At 38.5% G+C, this 24,428-nt stretch overlaps 1 protein-coding gene and 1 pseudogene across 3 annotated transcripts in view; one reads left to right on the top strand and one right to left on the bottom strand.

Annotated features, from left to right (window-relative positions):
- Positions 1-24,169, bottom strand: part of VPS35 (VPS35 retromer complex component) — a 41,189-nt gene extending 17,020 nt beyond the window's left edge. For 2 of the 3 annotated variants that reach the window (XM_063109642.1, XM_063109643.1), the window contains exons 1-4: positions 24,101-24,169; positions 2,502-2,600; positions 1,072-1,168; positions 364-487 (exon numbers count right to left, since the gene is read on the bottom strand). In XM_063109642.1, coding sequence (XP_062965712.1) covers positions 364-487; positions 1,072-1,168; positions 2,502-2,600; positions 24,101-24,103 — 323 coding nt within the window. In that variant the 5' untranslated portion in view covers positions 24,104-24,169. Of the gene's footprint in view, positions 1-363; positions 508-1,071; positions 1,169-2,501; positions 2,601-24,100 lie in introns of those variants that run through there. The other variant, XM_063109644.1, reaches the window with a different exon arrangement.
- LOC134389384 (ubiquitin-conjugating enzyme E2 L3-like) lies at positions 20,507-20,973 on the top strand (annotated as a pseudogene).
- Positions 24,170-24,428: the final 259 nt, after the last annotated feature.

The following is a 24,428-nucleotide window of genomic DNA, read 5'->3' as shown; positions in this document are numbered from 1 at the left end:
ATTATCTTTCAATTCTATTTTTCCATGAATTTTTAAAAGTACCCTTGTATATCACTTTAAACATATTAACAACAGAATAGTTGTAATGATATTGAATTTTCTAGAAGTTAACTCATTAAACAAAATAAAATAGCATGTCCATTTTTCAGTTCTAAATTCCTCAAATATCCATATAAAAAGCAAATTTAATTACTCTAAAACTTTAAATTACAGAATATCTACCAAAATGTTAACCTCAGTTTGTTAAGAAATTAAATACCTTTAAAATTGTTTTTTTAGTTTTTTTTTTAAGCTGCTAATTTTAAAGGATTTAACACAGTGGGAGATGCAAATATAAAAGTCCTCAGATTCTTAATTACTTACAGCCTTGGGATAATGTTTCCGGCATACTGTACAAGTTCATATAGATCTGCCACTTTTCTTCCTTTAGCAAATTCATCTGTCAGGTAAACCTCTAAGTAGTGCAGTTCATCAGAAATAGCCATATCTTTTAATTAAGATTAAGGACTAAAAAACAAAGAGAAGCCAACCTAAGCAAAATTCTGGAACTTGTTGGAGTCATTAAAACTATTGGGCAGGTATCTTAAACACTCTCTCTTAACTGACTACAATTTAAGTGAAGAAAGAATTTCAGCTGGACTCTTCTTACTTTAAAATAAGGGTTTTATAGGATGTCTGGTGAAGCAAAGCAGTAAATACTATGGTTACCTGTCAGACTACTAAAGAATTTTGAAATGGCAAATGATTGAATTCCCTTCCATTTCAGAGTATTGCATAACAAATGTAAGCATTAAAGAACCAACTCCCTAATAGCCTCATGAAGGGGTCTGAAAATTGAGATATTAAGAACAACCCATTTAAAGAAGTCTAGGCATAGAAAAAGGGTACTCTGAAAGTAAATTTTTCTTTTTCTCATTTAGCACATCTGCATGGAGAAGGAAAAATTACCATTTGATTAAGACAATGAAGAATAATGTAATTCCAGAAAAATTTAATAAAGAACAAACAAAATTGGCCTTATCAAGAAAAATGTATGTTCCAAATGTTTATTTATCAAAACTCAAAAGATACAAAGTTCATAGTAGCTCTTTGGTGATAACATAGAAGTCCGGAGTTCACCAAGCATATTAGAAGCATGTTTCAGAGCATCCATAAGCTTGTTTTTGTCCTACAGAAATACCAAGAGAATTAATGAGAATGCTTAATTTAAATAAACTTTTATCTTGGTTATACAAATTCTTTACAAGGATTTGTTACATAGTTTTAAAAGCATATAGAATTATACTTTAAAAGTTATATAGAATTACTTTAATGACATAAAAAGCAACTTTAGTTTCACCTTGCTTTCTCTCTACTGAAAAGAAAAAGATGCATGATTCCTCACTAGAGCTGCAGAGCTTGGCATGACTTATGTATCTACGACTGCAAGATTCCTGGTATAACTCTAATCTTTTCAACCTCCTGAGACTAGGAAACTAGCTCCATTAATTCACATTTTGCCTGCAATCAAGAGATCTGGCATACTGATTCTTTTGAAGCAAAATACTATCCTGACAATGGCTCTGTCATAGGTTAAGACTCTTCAGAGCTAACTGCAGTGACTATCCATTTAAGTTTGCTTTCCTCCTGTATTCTTCAAACCCTCACAATGCCCATATGTCCCACTTAACTCATAAATGCACACAATTCTTTGAGATACAGGAAACACTATCCATACACAGAGAGAGAAAGAAGCAAGCAATAGCAAATCCATTTTCTCCATTCCAATACATTTATTTTTTCTTTCCAAATTTGTTTGCAAGGAAACAAATACAATAAGACACAAGAACATATTACTAAGTTTTAGAAACTCTAAGACACTTTACAAAGGCAAGATATCTTCACTATCTTCTTCATCACAGCAACTTATGGTTATTTGGCTCAATTCCTTAAATTTTAACCCAGAAGATCTATAGTATCTACACAGATTATCTCATACTCTATCTTTTAGAATATGAAAATATAGTTTCTGCAACAAATATATCCACTTGGGATGGAAATAAAAGTTTTCAAGATATTCAGAGGAAAGAGATGAACATTCAAATTGAAAGCATTTAAATCCATTCATTCAACAAATATTTATTGAGCACCCATTACATATCAAGTACTCCTCAGGTTTGTGGTATAGAACTAAAGGCATTAGTAATTCAGGTCAGATATTGGTGAGGTGATAATACAGTGATATGTAAATAAAAGGCAGGGTCTCTTGTTCTCACGAGCTTACATTACAGTAGAGAAGAAGACAGAAAATTCTAAACCATAAATATAACTGTGAGTAAACAGGACTATCTGTTGAAATTGCTCCACACTGTGTTTGAAAGAAGTGTGACTGAAGACAGACGCTGGTGGACACTGGAGAAGATCAGATTTATCAGAAGAGCAGTGCTACATACTTTAGAAAACACTGCAGATGCTTCCTTAAGAACACACAGTAATTGTGCCTCCCACATTTTCATTCTTACCAGGCATCTCTTCATCTGGAATGACTGTACCTTTACAGCCTGTATAGCTTCATCCAAGAGTTTTTCCTGCTCATCCTGAGGTGACTGCTGTGTTGTAGGCTGAAAAATTTTTTAAAAACTTCCATTAATATCTCATAAGCATTTTCTTCAAGCAAATCTATTATTTCTATAGTTCTAGCCATAGACCTTCTCCAAGATTTCCACAAAAAGCTCATTCCAGCTCTACATCTCAGACCCATTTATCAATTTTTGACAACTACTGAACACAGAACCATGCCCAGTCTCTGAAGTTAATATTAATAACATAAGATTGCTAAAGGGAAACAATAATATGTACAAAGAACTGCCTCTCTCAGAAACTGAATCAACATTCTTGTAGTAGCCTGGCCTTAAAGAAACTTGTGGTGGTAGTTTATGGCTGTGTTCTGCTAATATGCTCTGAATCCAACCAGAATATAGCCATCCAACCAATCTAATGCTTGTGATAGGTATGATAGGTATAGTCTAACCCAAATCTTTAAAGGTCTCTCTTTTCCTCTAGACTACTTTTCTTTTTTTTTTTTAATTTTTATTTATTTATTTATTTTTTTAATTTTATTTGGTCGATATACATTGTAGCTGATTATTGCTCCCCATCACCAAGACCTCCCTCCCTTCTCCCTCCCCCCCTCCCCCCCAACAATGTCCTTTCTGTTTGCTTGTCGTATCAACTTCAAATAATTGTGGTTGTTATATCTTCTTCCCCCCACCCCGGTTTTGTGTGTGTGTGTGTGTGTGTGTGTGTGTGTGTGTGTGAATTTATATATTAATTTTTAGCTCCCATCAATAAGTGAGAACATGTGGTATTTCTCTTTCTGTGCCTGACTTGTTTCACTTAATATAATTCTCTCAAGGTCCATCCATGTTGCTGCAAATGGTAGTATTCCATTCGTTTTTATAGCTGAATAGTATTCCATTGTGTAGATGTACCACATTTTCCGTATCCACTCCTCTGATGATGGGCATTTGGGCTGGTTCCAACTCTTGGCTATTGTAAAGAGTGCTGCGATAAACATTGGGGAACAGGTATACCTTCGACTTGATGATTTCCATTCCTCTGGGTATATTCCCAACAGTGGGATAGCTGGGTTGTATGGTAGATCTATCTGCAATTGTTTGAGGAACCTCCATACCATTTTCCACAGAGGCTGCACCATTTTGCAGTCCCACCAACAATGTATGAGAGTTCCTTTTTCTCCACAGCCTCGCCAGCATTTATCGTTCAGAGTCTTTTGGATTTTAGCCATTCTGACTGGGGTTAGATGGTATCTCAATGTGGTTTTGATTTGCATTTCCCGGATGCTGAGTGATGTTGAGCATTTTTCCATATGTCTGTTGGCCATTTGTATATCTTCCTTAAAGAAATGCCTACTTAGCTCTTTTGCCCATTTTTTAATTGGGTTGCTTGTTTTCTTCCTGTAAAGTTGTTTGAGTTCCATATATATTCTGGATATTAATCCTTTGTCAGATGTATATTTGCAAATATTTTCTCCCACTCTGTTGGTTGTCTTTTAACTCTGTTAATTGTTTCTTTTGCTGTGCAGAAGCTCTTTAGTTTGATGTAATCCCATTTGTTTATTTTTCCTTTGGTTGCCCGTGCTTTTGGGGTCGTATTCATGAAGTCTGTGTCCAGTCCTATTTCCTGAAGTGTTTCTCCTATGTTTTCTTTAAGAAGTTTTATTGTTTCAGGGTGTATATTTAAATCCTTAATCCATTTTGAGTTGATTATAGTATACGGTGAGAGGTATGGATCTAGTTTCATTCTCCTGCATATGGATATCCAGTTCTCCCAGCACCATTTGCTGAAGAGGCAGTCCCTTCCCCAGTGAATAGGCTTGGTGCCTTTGTCAAAGATCAGATGGCAGTAAGTGTGTGGGTTGATTTCTGGATTCTCTATTCTATTCCATTGGTCAGTGTGTCTGTTTTAATGCCAGTACCATACTGTTTTCATTATTATAGCTTTGTAGTATAGCTTAAAGTCAGGTAGTGTTATGCCTCCAGCTTTATTTTTTTTGCTCAGCATTGCTTTGGCTATGCGTGGTCTTTTGTTATTCCATATAAATGTCTGGATAGATTTTCCATTTCTGAGAAAAATGTCTTTGGAATTTTGATGGGGATTGCATTGAATTTGTATATCACTTTGGGTAGTATGGACATTTTCACTATGTTGATTCTTCCAATCCAAGAGCATGGAATATCTTTCCATCTTCTTGTATCCTCTCTAATTTCTCTCAGCAGTGGTTTGTAGTTCTCATTATAGAGATTTTTCACCTCCTTGGTTAACTCAATTCCTAAGTATTTTATTTTTTTGGTGGCTATTGTAAATGGGCAGGCTTTCTTGATTTCTCATTCTGCATGTTCACTATTGGAGAAAAGAAATGCTACTGATTTTTGTGTGTTGATTTTGTATCCTGCTACTGTGCTGAAATCATTTATCAATTCCAACAGTTTTTTTGTAGAGGTTTTAGGCTGTTCGATATATAGGATCATGTCATCTGCAAACAGGGACAGTTTGACTTCATCTTTTCCAATCTGGATGCCCTTTATTTCCTTCTCTTCTCTGATTGCTCTGGCTAGTACTTCCAACACTATGTTGAATAGGAGTGGTGAGAGTGGGCATCCTTGTCTAGTTCCTGTCCTTAAAGGAAAAGCTTTCAGCTTTTCCCCATTCAGGATGATATTGGCAGTGGGTTTGTCATATATGGCTTTAATTATGTTGAGATACTTTCCCTCTATACCTAACTTATAGAGGGTCTTTGTCATGAATGAGTGCTGAACTTTATCAAATGCTTTTTCAGCATCTATAGAGATGATCATATGGTCCTTGTGTTTGAGTTTATTAATATGGTGTATCACATTTATTGATTTGCATATGTTGAACCAACCTTGCATCCCTGGGATGAATCCCACTTGATCGTGATGAATAATTTTTCGTATGTGTTGCTGTATTCTGTTTGCTAGTATTTTAGTGAGGACTTTTGCATCTATATTCATCAAGGATATCGGCCTGTAGTTTTCTTCTTTGGTTATATCTTTACCTGGTTTTGGTATCAGGATGATGTTTGCTTCATAGAATGAGCTTGGGAGATTTGCGTATGTTTCAATCTTTTGGAATAGTTTGTAAAGAATCGGTGTCAATTCCTCTTTCAATGTTTGGTAAAATTCTGCTGTGAATCCATCTGGTCCTGGGCTTTTCTTTGTTGGGAGCCTTCTGATAACAGCTTCAATCTCCTTTATTGTTATTGGTCTGTTCAAATTTTCTATGTCTTCACGGTTCAGTTTTGGGAGCTTGTGTGTGTCCAGAAATTTATCCATTTCCTCCAGATTTTCAAATTTGTTGGCGTATAGTTGTTTATAGTAGTCTCGAATGATTCCTTGTATTTCAGATGAATCAGTTGTAATATCACCTTTTTCATTTCTAATTTTTGTTATTTGAGTCTTCTCTCTTCTTTTTTTTGTTAGCCATGCTAATGGTTTGTCAATTTTATTAATCTTTTCAAAAACCAACTTTTTGATTCGTTGATCTTTTGAATTGTTATTTGGTTTTCAATTTCATTCAGTTCTGCTCTGATCTTAATGATTTCTTTCAGTCTGCTAACTTTAGGTTTGGATTGTTCTTGTTTTTCTAGTTCTGTAAGGTGAAGTGTTAGGTTGTTCACTTGCCATCTTTCTATTCTTCTGAAGTGAGCATTTAATGCAATAAATTTTCCCCTCAATACTGCTTTTGCAGTATCCCACAGGTTTTGGTATGATGTATCATTGTTTTCATTAGATTCAATAAATTTTTTTTTTTTTTTTTTTTTTTTTTATTTTTTTATTTTTTTATTTTTTTTTTTTTTTTAATTTTATTTTGTCGATATACATTGTAGCTGATTAATGCTCCCCATCACCAAAACCTCCCTCCCTCCCCCCTCCCCCCCTCCCCCCCAACAATGTCCTTTCTGTTTGTTTGTTGTATCAACTTCAAATAATTGTGGTTGTTATATCTTCTTCCTCCCCGCCCCCCGGTTTGTGTGTGTATGTGTGTATGTGTGTGTGTGAATTTATATATTAATTTTTAGCTCCCTCCAATAAGTGAGAACATGTGGTATTTCTCTTTCTGTGCCTGACTTGTTTCACTTAATATAATTCTCTCAAGGTCCATCCATGTTGTTGCAAATGGCAGTATTTCATTCGTTTTTATAGCTGAGTAGTATTCCATTGTGTAGATGTACCACATTTTCCGTATCCACTCATCTGATGATGGGCATTTGGGCTGGTTCCAACTCTTGGCTATTGTAAAGAGTGCTGCGATGAACATTGGGGAACAGGTATACCTTCGACTTGATGATTTCCATTCCTCTGGGTATATTCCCAACAGTGGGATGGCTGGGTCGTATGGTAGATCTATTTGCAATTGTTTAAGGAACCTCCATACCATTTTCCATAGAGGCTGCACCATTTTGCAGTCCCACCAACAATGTATGAGAGTTCCTTTTTCTCCGCAGCCTCGCCAGCATTTATCGTTCATAGTCTTTTGGATTTTAGCCATCCTAACTGGGGTTAGATGGTATCTCAATGTGGTTTTGATTTGCATTTCCCGGATGCTGAGTGATGTTGAGCATTTTTTCATATGTCTGTTGGCCATTTGGATATCTTCCTTAGAGAAATGCCTACTTAGCTCTTTTGCCCATTTTTTAATTGGGTTGCTTGTTTTCTTCTTGTAAAGTTGTTTGAGTTCCTTATATATTCTGGATATTAATCCTTTGTCAGATGTATATTTTGCAAATATTTTCTCCCACTCTGTTGGTTGTCTTTTAACTCTTTTAATTGTTTCTTTTGCTGTGCAGAAGCTTTTTAGTTTGATATAATCCCATTTGTTTATTTTTCCTTTGGTTGCCCGTGCTTTTGGGGTCGTATTCATGAAGTCTGTGCCCAGTCCTATTTCCTGAAGTGTTTCCCCTATGTTTTCTTTAAGAAGTTTTATTGTCTCAGGGTGTATATTTAAATCCTTAATCCATTTTGAGTTGATTTTAGTATACGGTGAGAGGTATGGATCTAGTTTCATTCTCCTGCATATCGATATCCAGTTATCCCAGCACCACTTGCTGAAGAGGCAGTCCCTTCCCCAGTGAATAGGTTTGGTGCCTTTGTCAAAGATCAGATGGCAGTAAGTGTGTGGGTTGATTTCTGGATTCTCTATTCTATTCCATTGGTCAGTGTGTCTGTTTTTATGCCAGTACCATACTGTTTTGGTTATTATAGCTTTGTAGTATAGCTTAAAGTCAGGTAGTGTTATGCCTCCAGCTTTATTTTTTTTGCTGAGCATTGCTTTGGCTATTCGTGGTCTTTTATTGTTCCATATAAATGTCTGAATAGTTTTTTCCATTTCTGAGAAAAATGTCTTTGGAATTTTGATGGGGATTGCATTGAATTTGTATATCACTTTGGGTAGTATGGACATTTTCACTATGTTGATTCTTCCAATCCAAGAGCATGGAATATCTTTCCATCTTCTTGTATCCTCTCTAATTTCTCTCAGCAGTGGTTTGTAGTTCTCATTATAGAGATTTTTCACCTCCTTGGTTAACTCAATTCCTAAGTATTTTATTTTTTTGGTGGCTATTGTAAATGGGCAGGCTTTCTTGATTTCTCCTTCTGCATGTTCACTATTGGAGAAAAGAAATGCTACTGATTTTTGTGTGTTGATTTTGTATCCTGCTACTGTGCTGAAATCATTTATCAATTCCAACAGTTTTTTTGTAGAGGTTTTAGGCTGTTCGATATAAAGGATCATGTCATCTGCAAACAGGGACAGTTTGACTTCATCTTTTCCAATCTGGATGCCCTTTATTTCCTTCTCTTCTCTGATTGCTCTGGCTAGTACTTCCAACACTATGTTGAATAGGAGTGGTGAGAGTGGGCATCCTTGTCTAGTGCCTGTTCTTAAAGGAAAAGCTTTCAGCTTTTCCCCATTCAGGATGATATTGGCAGTGGGTTTGTCATATATGGCTTTAATTATGTTGAGATACTTTCCCTCTATACCTAACTTATTGAGGGTCTTTGTCATGAATGAGTGCTGAACTTTATCAAATGCTTTTTCAGCATCTATCGAGATGATCATATGGTCCTTGTGTTTGAGTTTATTAATATGGTGTATCACATTTATTGATTTGCGTATGTTGAACCAACCTTGCATCCCTGGGATGAATCCCACTTGATCGTGATGAATAATTTTTCGTATGTGTTGCTGTATTCTGTTTGCTAGTATTTTAGTGAGGATTTTTGCATCTATATTCATCAAGGATATCGGCCTGTAGTTTTCTTTTTTGGTTATATCTTTACCTGGTTTTGGTATCAGGATGATGTTTGCTTCATAGAATGAGTTTGGGAGATTTGCGTCCGTTTCAATCTTTTGGAATAGTTTGTAAAGAATCGGTGTCAATTCCTCTTTGAATGTTTGGTAAAATTCTGCTGTGAATCCATCTGGTCCTGGGCTTTTCTTTGTTGGGAGCCTTCTGATAACAGCTTCAATCTCCTTTATTGTTATTGGTCTGTTCAGATTTTCTACGTCTTCACGGTTCAGTTTTGGGAGCTTGTGTGTGTCCAGAAATTTATCCATTTCCTCCAGATTTTCAAATTTGTTGGCGTACAGTTGTTTATAGTAGTCTCGAATGATTCCTTGTATTTCAGATGAATCAGTTGTAATATCGCCTTTTTCATTTCTAATTTTTGTTATTTGAGTCTTCTCTCTTCTTTTTTTTGTTAGCCATGCTAATGGTTTGTCAATTTTATTTATCTTTTCAAAAAACCAACTTTTTGATTCGTTGATCTTTTGAATTGTTTTTTGGTTTTCAATTTCATTCAGTTCTGCTCTGATCTTAATGATTTCTTTCCGTCTGCTAACTTTAGGATTGGATTGTTCTTGTTTTTCTAGTTCTTTAAGGTGAAGTGTTAGGTTGTTCACTTGCCATCTTTCCATTCTTCTGAAGTGAGCATTTAATGCAATAAATTTTCCCCTCAATACTGCTTTTGCAGTATCCCACAGGTTTTGGTATGATGTATCATTGTTTTCATTAGTTTCAATAAACTTTTTGATTTCCTGCTTGATTTCTTCTTGGACCCATATGTCATTAAGTAGAATGCTGTTTAATTTCCATGTGTTTGTATAGTTTCCAGAGTTTTGTTTGTTATTAATTTCTAGTTTTAATCCATTGTGGTCTGAGAAGATACATGGGATAATTCCAATTTTTTTGAATTTACTGAGACTTGATTTGTGACCTAATATGTGATCTATCCTGGAGAATGATCCATGTGCTGATGAGAAGAATGAATATTCTGAGGTTGTTGGGTGGAATGTTCTGTAGATATCTGCCAATTCCAATTGGTCTAGAGTCTTGTTTAGATCTTGTGTTTCTCTACTGATTCTTTGCCTAGATGATCTGTCTAATATTGACAGTGGAGTGTTCAGGTCCCCTGCTATTATGGTATTAGTGTCTATTTCCTTCTTTAGGTCTAATAGAGTTTGTTTTATAAATCTGGCTGCTCCAACATTGGGTGCGTACATATTTATGATTGTTATGTCTTCTTGATGGATCAGTCCTTTTATCATTAAGTAGTGTCCCTCATTGTCTCTTTTTATGGTTTTTAGTTTAAAGTCTATTTTGTCAGATATAAGAATAGCCACTCCAGCTCGTTTTTCTTTTCTGTTTGCATGGTAAATCTTTTTCCATCCTTTCACTCTTAGTCTGTGTGAATCTTTATGGGTGAGGTGGGTCTCTTGTAGGCAGCATATAGTTGGGTCCTGTTTTTTGATCCAGTCAGCCAGTCTGTGTCTTTTAATTGGGGAATTTAAGCCTTTAACATTAAGAGTTGTTATTGAAAGGTGTTGATTTATTCCTAGCATTTTATTGGTTGTTTGGTTGTCTTAGGTGTCTTTTGTTCCTTGCTTTCTGATTTACTGTTTGGTTTCTTTGTTTGTTGGTTCCTTAGGTTGTAGATAGTGTTTTTGTTAGCTTGTTTTCTCTTCATGAATGCCATTTTTATTGTACTAGCGGGTTTAGATTTTTCTTGGGTTTTTATGCCAGTGGTAGTTATTTTTCAGGAACCAAACCCAGTACTCCCTGGAGGATTTCTTGTAAGGGTGGTCGTGTGGTAGTGAACTCCCGCAGTTTTTGTTTGTCTTAGAAATATACTATTTGCCCCTCATTTCGGAAGGATAGCCTTGCAGGGTAGAGTATTCTTGGCTGGCAATCTTTGTCTTTTAGTATTTTGAAAATATCATCCCATTCCTTTCTAGCTTTTAGGGTTTGTGATGAAAAGTCTGATGTTAATCTGATTGGGGCTCCCTTATAGGTGATTTGACGCTTCTCTCTTGCAGCTTTTAAGATTCTCTCTTTGTCTCTGAGTTTTGCCAATTTGACTATGACATGTCTTGGAGAAGGCCTTTTTGGGTTGAATACGTTTGGAGATAGTTGAGCTTCCTGGATCTGAAGATCTGTGATTTTTCCTATACCTGGGAAGTTTTCTGCCACTATTTTGTTGAATATGTTTTCAATGGAATCTCCATTTTCCTCCCCTTCTGGAATACCCATGACTCGGATATTTGAGCGCTTGAGGTTGTCTGATATCTCTCTCAGATTTTCTTCCATGTCCTTGATTCTTTTTTCTTTCTTTTTGTCTGCTTGTGTTATTTCAAACAGCCCATCTTCAAGTTCAGAGGTTCTCTCTTCAACTTAGACAAGCCTGCTGGTTAAACTCTCCGTTGTGTTTTTTATTTCGCTGAATAACTTCCTCAGTTCAGCAAGTTCTGCTACATTTTTTTTCAGGACATTGATTTCCTTGTACATTTCCTCTTTCAGATCCTGTATACTTTTCCTCATTTCATCATGATGTCTAGCTGAGTTTTCTTGTATCTCATTCAGTTTCCTTAGAATTATCACTCGAAATTCCTTGTCAGTCATTTCAAGGGCTTCTTGTTCTATAGGATATAGAGTTTGAGATTTATTAACTTTCGGTGGTGTACTTTCTTGATTTTTTGTATTTCTGGTTTCTTTTTTTTGGTGTTTATTCATTGTGGCAGGGGGTTGCACAGACCACCAGTTTGAGACTAATGACTAACTAGGATGTTGCTGTGGTTGCCAATTTGGTATGGCTCCCTCCGTGACTGCTCAGTTGGCCTCTAGTGCCTTGTGTGTGTGGTTGCCTCAGGTCTTGGGCTTCTCTGGGGAGCCACCTTTCTGGTCAGCTTGGACTCTGCTGGGCTGGTGGATCACGTACCACAGGGTGTGTGATCTCTGTTGAGCTTTCACTTCCTGTGCAAGACTTCTCCCCGTTCCGTGTGCTCTGGCCCAGGCTGTTAGATCGTGCAGTGGCGACCCCACCGGGTGTGTGGTTTCTGTCGAGTCTCCGCCTCCCTGGCTGCATGTCTCCCCCCTCTGTGCGCACTGTGCTGGGCTGGGGCGTGTCTTCTGCACCCCTCGTCTATCAGCTGGGCCTTCAAGACCCTGCTCAGCACCGCCTCGCCCAAGAAGTCTACCATGTTTCTGCTAGGCACCGACGACCGGTCGCTCTGGGTGCCTTTGTAGCACTGTGTAGATCTTTCTCGGGTCTTGTACACCTTTGTATCCCCCCGGTATAAACTGAGCCTAGCGCCCGCCTGCAGCCTGCTCTCCGGCAGGTTCAAGCGGACCTGGGAACTCTCCTACCACACTATTCCCAACCAGAAATTTGTTAGGCTTTTTTCCAAACTGGTGGCCGCAGAGATGGTATCTGCCTCCCAGTAACATGAAGCTTACCGGGGGCCGGAGTCCAGGGTGTGGTGGAATGACAGTCAGCCCGCCCATACTTCCTTGCCCTCCCAACACTGGCCGGGGACGCCCCACGCCACCAGCCCTGCCAGAGAACCGTGGAGGGAGTGGGAGCGGAGGCTGGTCCGCAGGCTCCTAGACTACTTTTCATCTGCAATTTAGTCCATTCTTAGACAGACCAAGGGACTAGTTTATGGGAATACTGACCCCCTGTACCCCTTAAGCAATTTGTAAGCAGAACTAAACAGCTTGGAAATAAAATAGCTGAAATTAGTGTTAGTGACTTATAGTAGAAAATGATAAACAGAACTCTCCTCAAATACTTAGCTCATATCATTTCAAATACACAAATCTACAGCTATACTGGACAAAATATATCTAGATACTCTTCTCTTTGCCATCAGCAAAAATGAGCACACAAATGAATTAGATATCCCTGTCAAGTACAATTAACCACTATTTCATGTTGTATAAACACTGTGTTTACAACTCTACCACAGCATGCATCACATTATAATTATAAATTATGGTCACTTTTACATCCTTGGGACCCAACACACTGCCTAATACATAATGGATGCTTCATGTTCACTGTATGAATAAGTAAGCTGGTTTTAGAATGCTTAGATTATATATTTAATAAAAAATGACTACCGAATCAACAGATGAATGGATAAACAAATTGTGACATACAGAAGGGTACGTCAAAAAGTTCATGGAGAGCCCTGCCGAGTGCGCGCCGATCAGGGAGGCGCCTGGCCAGAGAGGCCCAAGATCCTTGGAGACTGCGCGCCCTGCAGTGCCAGCACGTGACCCAGCAGGTAGGCCTCTTTGCCGCCACCTGACTCCATCCCCAGCCCCACTGAGGACACACCAATCAGAGGGACACCAAGATCTGCGGGGACCACGCACCCTGTGGTGCAAGCACATGACCCAGCACGTAGGCCTTGCCGCAGCCGCCCAACTCCATCCCCAGCTCCACAGAGTGCATGCCGATCAGAGAGGCACCCAGCTGGAGAAGCCCAGCAGGTGGGCCTCACCACCGCCACCTGACTCCATCCCCAGCCCAACCGAGTGCGTGCTGATCAGAGAGGCGCCTCCCCTGAGAGACCCAAGATCTGAGGCGACCACACACGCGAGGCGCTAGTGGGCAACCAAGCAGACACTAAGGCAGCCATACGAAATTGGCAGCCCCAGCAGCATCCTAACCAGACAATAGTATCAAACCAGTGGACTGTGAAATCCCCTGCCACAATGACTAAACATCAAAGGAAAGATACCAGAAATATGAAAAATCAAGAAAGTACACCACCAAAGGGTAATAACTCTCGAGATCTAGATCCTATACAACAAGAAGCCCTTGAAATGTCTGACAAGAAATTCTAAGTGATAATTATAAGGAAACGGAATGAGATACAAGAAAACTCAGCTAGACAAAACGATGAAACGAAGAAAAGTATACAGGACCTGAAAGAAGAAATGTACAAGGAAATCAATGCCCTGAAAAATAATGTAGCAGAGCTTGCTGAGCTGAAGAATTCATTAAACGAAATAAAAAAGACAACAGAGTGTTTAACTAGCAGGCTTGCTGAAGCAGAAGAGAGAATTTCTGACCTTGAAGATGGGCAGTTTGAAATAACACAGGCAGACAAAAAAAAAAGAAAAAAGAATTGAAAACATTGAGGAAAATCTAAGAGAGATATCAGACAATCTTAAGCACTCAAATATCCGAGTCATGAGTATTCCAGAAGGGGAGGAAAAAGGAGATTTCATTGAAAACATACTCAAAAAAATAGTGGCAGAAAACTTACCAGGTATAGGAAAAGACACAGATCTTCAGATTCAGGAAGTTCAAAGATACCCAAATGTATTCAACGCCAAAAGGTCTTCTCCAAGAAATGTTATAGTCAAATTGGCAAAACTCAAAGACAAAGAGAGAATCTTAAAAGCTGCAAGAGAGAAGCATCAAATCACCTATAAGGGAGCCCCAATCAGACTAACATCAGACTTTTCATCACAAACCCTGAAAGCCAGAAAGGAATGGGATGATATTTTCAAAATACTAAAAGACAGAGATTGCCAGCCAAGAATACTCTACCCCGCAAGGCTATCCTTCCAAAATGAAGGGCAAATAGTATATTTCTAAGACAAACAAAAACTGTGGGAGTTCACTACCACACAACCACCCTTACAGGAAATTCTCAAGGGAGTACTGGGTTTGGTGCCTGAAAAATAACTACCACTGCCATAAAATTCAAAACAAATCAAAACCCACTAGTAAAATAAAAATGGCAACAATGAAGAGAAAACAAACAGAAAAAGTTTATCTACAACCCAATGAACCAACAAATACAGAAGACAAACAGTAAATCAGAAAGAAAGGAACAAAAGACAATTAAGACATCCAAACAAAAAATCAATAAAATGCTAGGAGCAAATCAACGCTTTTCAATAACAACTCTTAATGTAAAAGGATTAAATTCCCCAATCAAAAGACACAGACTGGCTGACTAGATTAAAAAGGAGGACCCAACTATATGCTGCCTTCAAGAGACCCACCTCACCTATGAAGACTCACATAGACTAAGAGTGAAAGGATAGAAAAAGATATACCATGCAAAGAGAAATGAAAAACGAGCTGGAGTAGCTATTCTTATGTCTGATAAAATAGACTTTAAACTAACAACCATAAAAAGAGATAATGAGGGCCACTACATAATGATAAAAGGATTGATCCATCAAGAACATTTAACAATCAGAAATACATATGTACCCAATGTCGCGGCAGCCAGATTTATAAAACAAACTGAGTTAGACCTAAAAAAGGAAATAGACACTAATACCATAATAGCAGGGGACCTGAATACCCCACTATCAGTATTGGACAGATCATCTAGGCAAAGAATCAGCAGAGAAACATAGGATCTAAACAATACTCTAGACCAATTGGACTTGGCAGATATCTACAGAACATTCCATCCAACAACCTCAGAATATTCTTTCTTCTCATCAGCACATGGATCATTCTCCACGATAGATCACGTCACGTCACAAATCAAGTCTTAACAAGTTAAAAAAAACTGGAATTATCCCGTGTGTTCTTTCAGGCCACAAGGATTAAAATTAGGAATCAATAACAAACGAAATTCTGGAAACTATACAAACACATGGAAATTAAACAGCATTCTACTTAATGACATATGAGTCCAAGAAGAAATCAAACAGGAAATCAAAAAATTTATTGAAACTAATGAAAATAATGATGCATCATACCAAAACCTATGGAATACTGCAAAAGCAGTACTAAGGGGAAATTTATCACATTAAATGCTCACTTCAGAAGAATGGAAAGATGGCAAGTGAACAACCTAACACTTCACCTTAAAGAACTAGAAAAACAAGAACAATCCAAACCCAAAGTTAGCAGATGGAAAGAAATCATTAGGATCAGAGCAGAACTTAATGAAATTGAAACCCAAAAAATACGAAAGGCCAACGAATCAAAAAGTTGGTTTTTTGAAAAGATAAATAAAATTGACAAGCCATTAGCATGGCTAACTAAAAAAAGAAGACAGAAGATCCAAATAACAAAAATTAGAAATGAAAAAGGCGATATTACAACTGATTCATCTGAAATACAAGGAATCATTCGAGACTAGTATAAACAACTATATGCCAACAAATTTGAAAATCTAGAGGAAACGGATAAGTTTCTGGACACACACAAGCTACCAAAACTGAGCCAAGAAGATGTAGAAAACCTGAACAGACCAATAACAATAAAAGAGATTGAAGCTGTTATCAGAAGTCTCCCAACAAAGAAAAGCCCAGGACCAAATCAATTCATAGCAGAATTCTACCAAAATATTGAAAGAGTAATTGATACCAATTCTCTACAAAGTATTCCAAAAGACTGAAACAGAGGCAATTCTCCCAAACTCATCCTATGAAGCAAACATCACCCTGATACCCAAACCAGGTAAAGTAACAACTAAAAAAGAAAACTACAGGCCAATATCCTTGATGAATATAGATGCAAAAATCCACAATAAAATATTAGCTAACAGAATACAGCAACACATATGCAAAATTATACACCATAATCAAGTGGGATTCATCCCAGGGATGCAAGGTTGGTTCAACACACGCAAATCAATAAATGTGATACACCATATCAACAAAATCAAACACAAGGACCATATGATCATCTCTACAGATGCTGAAAAAGCATTTGATAAAATTCAACACTCATTCATGATAAAGACTCTCTATAAGTTAGGTATAGAGGGAAAGTATCTCAACATAATTAAAGCCATATATGATAAACCCACTGCCAATATCATCCTGAATGGGGAAAAGCTGAAAGCTTTTCCTTTAAGAACAGGAACTAGACAAGGATGCTCATTCTCAGCACTCCTATTCAATACAGTGTTGGAAGTAACAGCCACAGCAATCAGAGAAGAGAAGGAAATAAACGGCATCCAGATTGGAAAAGATGAAGTCAAACTGTCCCTCTTTGCAGATGACATGATCCTATATGTGGAACTGCCTCAAGCCTCTACAAAAAAACTCTTGGAGTTGATAAATGATTTCAGCAAGTTTGCAGGATACAATATCAATGCACAAAAGTCAGTAACATTTCTATTCTCCAATAGTGAACATGCAGAAAGAGATATCAAGAAAGCTTGTCCATTTACAATAGTCACCAAAAAAAAAATAAAATACTTAGGAATTGAGTTAACCAAGGATGTGAAAAATCTCTGTAATGAGAACTACAGACCACTGCTGAGAGATATTAAAGAGGACACAAGAAGATGGAAAGATATCCCATGCTCTTGGATTGGAAGAATCAACATTGTGAAAATGTCCATACTACCCAAAGTGATATGCAAATTCAATGCAATCCCCATCAAAATTCCAATGACATTTTTCTCAGAGATGGAAAAAACTATCCAGACATTTATATGGAATAACAAAAGACCACACATAGCCAAAGCAATGCTGAGCAAAAAAAAATAAAGCTGGAGGCATAACACTACCAGACTTTCAACTATACTACAAAGCTATAATAACCAAAACAGCATGGTACTGGCATAAAAAACAGACACACTGATCAATGGAATAGAGAATCCAGAAATCAACCCACACACCTACAGCCATCTGATCTTTGACAAAGGCACCAAGCCTATACATTGGGGAAGAGACTGCCTCTTCAGCAAATGGTGCTGGGATAACTGGATATCCATATGCAGGAGAATGAAACTAGACCCATACCTCTCATCATATACCAAAATCAACTCCAAATGGATTAAAGAATTAAATATACACCCTGAAACAATAAAACTACTCAAAGAAAACATAGGAGAAACACTTCAGGAAGTAGGACTGAGCACAGACTTCATGAATATGACCCCCAAAGCACGGGCAACCAAAGGAAAAATAAACAAATGGGATTATATCAAACTAAAGAGCTTCTGCACAGGAAAAGAAACAATTAACAGAGTTAAAAGACAACCAACAGAGTGGGAGAAAATATTTGCAAAATATACATCTGACAAAGGATTCATATCCAGAATATACAAGGAACTGAAACAACTTTACAGGAAAAAAACAAGCAACCCAATTAAAAAATGGGCAAAAGAGCTAAATATGCTTTTTTCAAAGGAAGATATACGAATGGCCAACAGACATATGAAAAAATGCTCAACACCACTGAGCATTCAGGAAATGCAAATCAAAACCACACTGAGATACCATCTCACCCGTTAGGATGGCTAATATCAAAAAGACTGTGAATGATAAATGCTGGCGAGGTTGTGGAGAAAAAGGAACTCTCATACATTGTTGGTGGGACTGCAAAATGGTGCAGCCTCTGTGGAAAATGGTATGGAGGTTCCTCAAACAACTGCAGATAGATCTGCCATATGACCTAGCTATCCTACTGCTGGGAATATACTCAGAGGAATGGAAATCATCAAGTCGAAGGTATATCTGTTCTCCAATGTTCATTGCAGCACTATTTACAATAGCTAAGAGTTGGAACCAGCCCAAATGTCCATCATGAGATGAGTGGATATGGAAAATGTGGTGTATCTACACAATGCAATACTACTCTGCTATAAATAACAATGAAATACTGCCATTTGCAAAGACATGGATGGACTTAGAGAGAATTATATTAAGTGAAACGAGTCAGGCGCAGAAAGAGAAATATCACATGTTCTCACTTATTTGTGAGAGCTAAAAATAAGTAAATAAATACACAAACAACCTGGGGGGAGGGAAGAAGACACAATTACAATTCCTTGCAGTTGATACAACAAGCAAACAGAAAGGAGCTTGTTGGGAGAGAGGGGAGAGAGGAAGGAGGGAGGGAGGTTTCGGTAATGGGCTACAATAATCAACCACATTGTATATTGACAAAATAAAATAAAACTAAAAAAAGAAAAAGAAGTTCATGGAAAGATCCATATTATCTTTAATACTATTTTCCCACGAATTTTTTGAAGTACCCCCATGCACACAATGGAATATTACTCAGCCATAAAAAGGAGTAAAGTTTTGATATGTATTACATGAATGAGTCTAGAAAACATTATGCTAAATAAAAGAAGCCAGACACGAAAGGTCACATATGGTAGGATTCCATTTATATGAAATATCCTGAATAGATAAATCATCCATAGAAACAGACCATAGATTGGTGGTTAGCAGGAGGGAGGGTGCAGGAGTAACTGCTTAATGTGTACGGGATTCCTTTCAGGGTGGTGAAAATGTTTTAGAACTGAACAGAGGTAGTGGTTCTACAACACTGGGAATGTATTAAACACCACTGAATTGTATACTTCAAAATGGTTAATTTTTATGTTATGTCAATTTTCCTTTAATTTAAAAAATGACTAAAGACAGAATGCCCCTTACGCAATGAGCTGGAAAAGTGGAAGACAAGGACTTATACATAAACATGAAAGTAAAACCTGGTTTGTTTCATTATCCAAGACAATCAAAACAACACCTCATTTTGAGATTAACAAAGAAATGTGAGCCACATAAAACCCACTTCTGAACTAGAATACTATATGAAAATGAGAAGTCCCTTGTTCTAATTTTGGAAAGATAAAAAAATTAACTGAATAATGAGCAATGCCATGTGCCTCCCTTTACTTTTTTTCTATAACAAACTCTAGTAAACTGATTTCCCCTACAACCACTCTTCCTCAGAAATATAAATACATTTCAAAGAAAAAGTTAGGTCTTTTAAATTTCATTTAAAGGGAACATAAATTTACATAGCAGAATTATTAACATAAAATTAGGATTCTGACTTAATGAAATTTACTAATCATCATGGGCTAGTCCTCTGAGAACTTTAGTAAAACCAAGCTATTGTTTGGATTTCATTAAGTTCAAATGGTCAACTTAAAGATAAGTCGTGATATATCAGGACATTTTTATAATAAGTGCTTTTTTTATTGTGGTAAAATATACAAGCATCTTCACATTGTTGTACAGTCATCACCACCATCCATCTCCAGAATTTTTTCATCTTTCCAAATGGAAACTCTGTACCCATTAAACAATAACTCCCCACCTCCTTCCACCCCAGGCAATTCTACTTTCTCTACGTTTGACTACTCTAGTACATCATGTAACCGCAATCATACTATCATCTGTCTGGCTTATCTCACTTAGCATAATGTTTTCAAGGTTCATCCATGTTGTAGTATGTGTCAGAATGTCCATCCTTTTTAAGGCTGAATAATATTCCATTGTATGTATATACCACATTTTGTTTATCCATTCATCCTTCAATGGACATGTGTGTTGCTTCCACGTTTTGGCTATTGTGTATAATAATCTTTATTGATCTCTTACCAGCCCCCACCAAAAACTAATAAAAATAATAATCTTTATTTTATAGCAAACAAAACTGGCTGTAAAGAGATTACAAATAGCTCCAAAAATATTTGTATAAAATAACTAGAAAAATTCAGTGATCTATAAACAAATAAATAAAAATTTTAGCAAAACTCTTCTATTTTGTATCAACTGGGATTAAAACTAATAGAAATGTAAAATGTAAATACAAAATGTAGAAAATTACAGAAGTCAACTTATTACAAAGGCTACAAATGAAGAAATAAAGCTATAACAGAAAGTGGCAGCACAAGATACAAGATGGCAGTCACCAGGAGGCTGATGAAGGAGCTTGAAGAAATCAGCAAATGTGGAATGAAAAACCTCTGTAACATCCATGTTGATGAAGCCAATTTACTGACTTGGCAAGGGCTTATTGTTCCTGACAACCCTCCATATGATAAGGGGGTCTTCAGAATCAAAATCAACTTTTCAGTAGCAGAGTACCCATTCAAACCACCGAAGATCACATTTAAAACAAAAACCTATTATTCGAATATTGATGAAAAGGGGTAGGTTTGTCTGCCAGTAATTAGTGCTGAAAACTGGAAGCCAGCAACCAAAACCTACCAAGTAATCCAGTCTCTCACAGCACTGGTGAACGACCCCCAGCCCAAGCAGCCCCTTTGGTCTGACCTAGCTGAAGAATACTTTAAGGACCTAAAAAATTCTATAAAAACGCTGAAGAGTTCACAAAGAAATATGGGGAAAAGTGACCAATAGACTAAAATTTGCAGTGATTGATTCCAGTAAGTGTGAGCAGAGACCTCAAGCCGTGCATTTAGATACCCTACAAAGCAGGACTCTGTGGAAAACTGACATGTGCTACCACCTGGCATTCGCTTGTGGCAGTTACTAACTTTCCACAGTTTTCTTAATTAAAAATGGTTTAGGTAACCCGTAAAGAAAGGATTAAAAATCTAAGATATTCTTTAAAAAAAAAAAAAAAGAAAGCTATAAGAGAAATGAATTTTTACATATTACTCATAAAACAATATAGTTGTGCTACAAATGGCTATTCTTGATGCCCTTCCTAAGAAGTGTCACATACAGCAGCGACAGTTGTAACATGAACATGCTATCTTTAAACACAAGCTGGGTAACCAATGTCTCCTCACTCGTGAAAGTGGTTTTCCAATTACAAGTGACTCTGCACTTGACAGCTACATGGATCAGAGAAAAATAGAAATACTACAGAATAAAGATAAAATTAACTTTTTAGCTTGAGTCCTAGAAACAGCTCTCCCTAGTCTACATGGTTATAAGGTACAGAGAAAAGCAAAGGACACCACGAACTCATCACTTACAAAACTACTCTCCATTTAAACAATGTGCTTTTGTTTCCTCTTCTATAAAACAGGCATAATAAGAGTACCTGCATCATTGTTACAAGGAATAAATAACACAGATAAAGCTCAAAATGTGCCTAGCACTTAGTAATAAGCAATAATAATAATAAGTAATAATTTTTTTTTAAGTAAGAGATGGCATCTCCATTTGTTACCCAGGCTAAAGTGCAGTGGCTATTCACAGGCAAAATCCCACTACTGATCAGCACCAGAGTTTTAACCTGCTCCATTTCTGTTCTGATTATATCCCCCACACACACACTTTTTTTTTTTTCCCTCCTGACCGGTAAGGGGGTCGCAACCCTCGGTACGGTGTGGTCCGCACCACGCTCAGCCAGTGAGCGCACCGGCCATCCCTATATAGGATCCAAACCCGCGGCCTCGGCGCTCCCAGAGCCGCACTCTCGCGAGTGAGCCACGGCGCAGGCCCCTGATTACATGCCTTTTAACACAAGCTATTATCTCCACCCATCCTAACAACCTATTTGTTGGTCAATCTCCCTGCTCATATGTCATAGATGTAATCTAACAATACAATGCAAATCAATTGTAAAATGAAAACTAATCTCACAAAGACAATTTCATCACGTTAATGAAAGTGCTATTTGAAAAACGATGATATGGCACAATAATTGAAATAGCCAGAATTAAGGATGATCAGGGGATGAGAACTTCAAAACATAATTTGAATCCCAAACTGGTGCTAACTTCATTTACCAATTCATACATCTCCTCCCCAGGAGCACACCATGAACATTCACTTTTCCCGGCTTCACCCATTGGTGATATCCTTTCTTCTCCACCTGGAGAATTTATGCCCACCTTCTTCAGAGTCTCGGTTCACAAGTTACCTCCTGTAGTCATTCCCAGGCTCCCTAGACAATACTAACACTCCCTCCATGACCCCCAAAGCTCTGAGTTGACAATGCTAGTAAAGCAATTCTGTTTTACAATAAGTTCCACAAGCATGTCTTCTCCACTAGACTCTTAAGTCTGATCACATTTGTATCCAGTGCCTAACACAGTCCATGACACTGAAGGCACACAAGATGTTTGATGAATTGAATCAGATTCTAGAATTTTAGGACTGGGTAGGGCCAAAGAGGCCAACACTTTGTTTTCAGATACAATAGTGAGACTCAAAACTAAGTAACTTGCCCAAGTCATAAAGACAGTGGCTCTGACATGACTGATACCCAGGTTTCCTTTCCCAATAAAATTCAATAGGACAGGACTGTGTCTCTGGCTCACTGCTTCACACTGTTCACCCAGCATACAAGTTGCCTGTATACTAGATCCTCAATTAAGTGCTTTCGATTACAAAACACCATAAATGTCAATCCATAAGTGCTGAGAAACAGACAAATCCTAAAGTTAAATTTTTACGCTGGTCTTATATCAATTCCAAATTGTAAAAATTCTAAATAAGCAAAATCAACTTGTATGGCAATATATTATATGAAAGTAATATATGTCAAACATTTAATCCTGCTTTCTGCCACATTTAAAGTGAAATCTGTTTCCAGGCTTACAGAAATCTGTCTACATAGAGTGAATAATGAGATACATAAACTGACATACAATATACCAATATGCAAAAACATTATTTATACAGTGCATACTATGTCAAACGCTAATAAAATGCAAGTGAAAACTTGCCTTTGTGGAAACCAGACACAAGGATTCCCATTTTGAGGAAGTTCAAGTTTACTGGCCAACTGCCACACCAAGATTTGCTGCCATCACGCAGAGTCCCTAAGGAGAATGACTACTTCCATCAAGTAAAATGCTTGGATTTTATCAATGGGGAGACAAGAGAGCCAGGGTGCCCAATGAACAAATGCTAAAGGATACAAGCAGTCTCCTTTCTGATCCTCAGAATTAGTGGAAAACAGAATGAGTCCTTCCAGTAAATTCACATAAGCAGGTCCCTAGAATTCATGATATACACTGCAACAGAAGGGTGCTACAAAGCCAAGAAAGGCCAGGGAACCGTTGCGGTCCCTGTGGTAGGTATTTCTTTCTAGGAAAGGGCGTGGGGCCGGCAGAGCACATATAGGCACAAAAGGGTGGAAACGCAACATCGGGGCGGGTCCCGGCGCCACCCCGGAGCCTCCAGCCCTCCGCACGCCCCAGGCCGGACGGACGCTCAGACCTGGAACTCGGGCTTCCTTCATGGCAGGGAAGTGGCCGATTCCATTTAGAGGCGGCCGCAGGCCTTCATGGACACCCCCGCCCAGCCCCCCGTAGACTGAGATACCCCTCAAAGGGGCTGCCTCATCTCAGAGCAACGGCTGCAGCCAGGAGCCGCCGCCCACCCCGAAACGGATCAGCCAGCCTGCGGCCTTCCTCGGCCTGTCCCCTGCCCTGCAGGCCAAGGCGGGCTGGCCTTAGCCCCGATCGGCCTGCGGGGCCCCTACTCCGCCTGCGGGGCTCCAAGGCGGTGTGAGAGATCAGGCACTGCGAGAAGCGTCTGCCCAGCGCCCGCCGCCCCCTCGGCACTCACCATGGCGACTCCCCGGAGCCTGCAGCAAGCAGCACCTAGCCCGCGCGGAGCCTCCCGCGATCATGTGACAGACGCCGCGCAACCCCCCCCCCCCCCCCCGCCCTCCAACAGCCCCGCCCTCCCCAACCCCGCCTTCAGGCCCTGAAGGCGGCTTCTCTATTGGCCGGCTTCTAGGAACCCGAGTCTCGCGTGTTTATTGGCCCCAGCCTCATAACACTGGACTGACGGACCTAGGCGGCAGCCAGTCTCTCCACAGTGTATGAGAGTGGGCGGGGTGGTACAGGGCAGTAGGGCTCACTCGGGGACTGGTGGGAGACAGCAGGAGGGA

This window comes from Cynocephalus volans, chromosome 10, assembly GCF_027409185.1.
Source record: "Cynocephalus volans isolate mCynVol1 chromosome 10, mCynVol1.pri, whole genome shotgun sequence".
Taxonomy (NCBI): Eukaryota; Metazoa; Chordata; class Mammalia; order Dermoptera; family Cynocephalidae; genus Cynocephalus; species Cynocephalus volans.
This window is presented reverse-complemented; position numbering and strand designations above follow the sequence as displayed.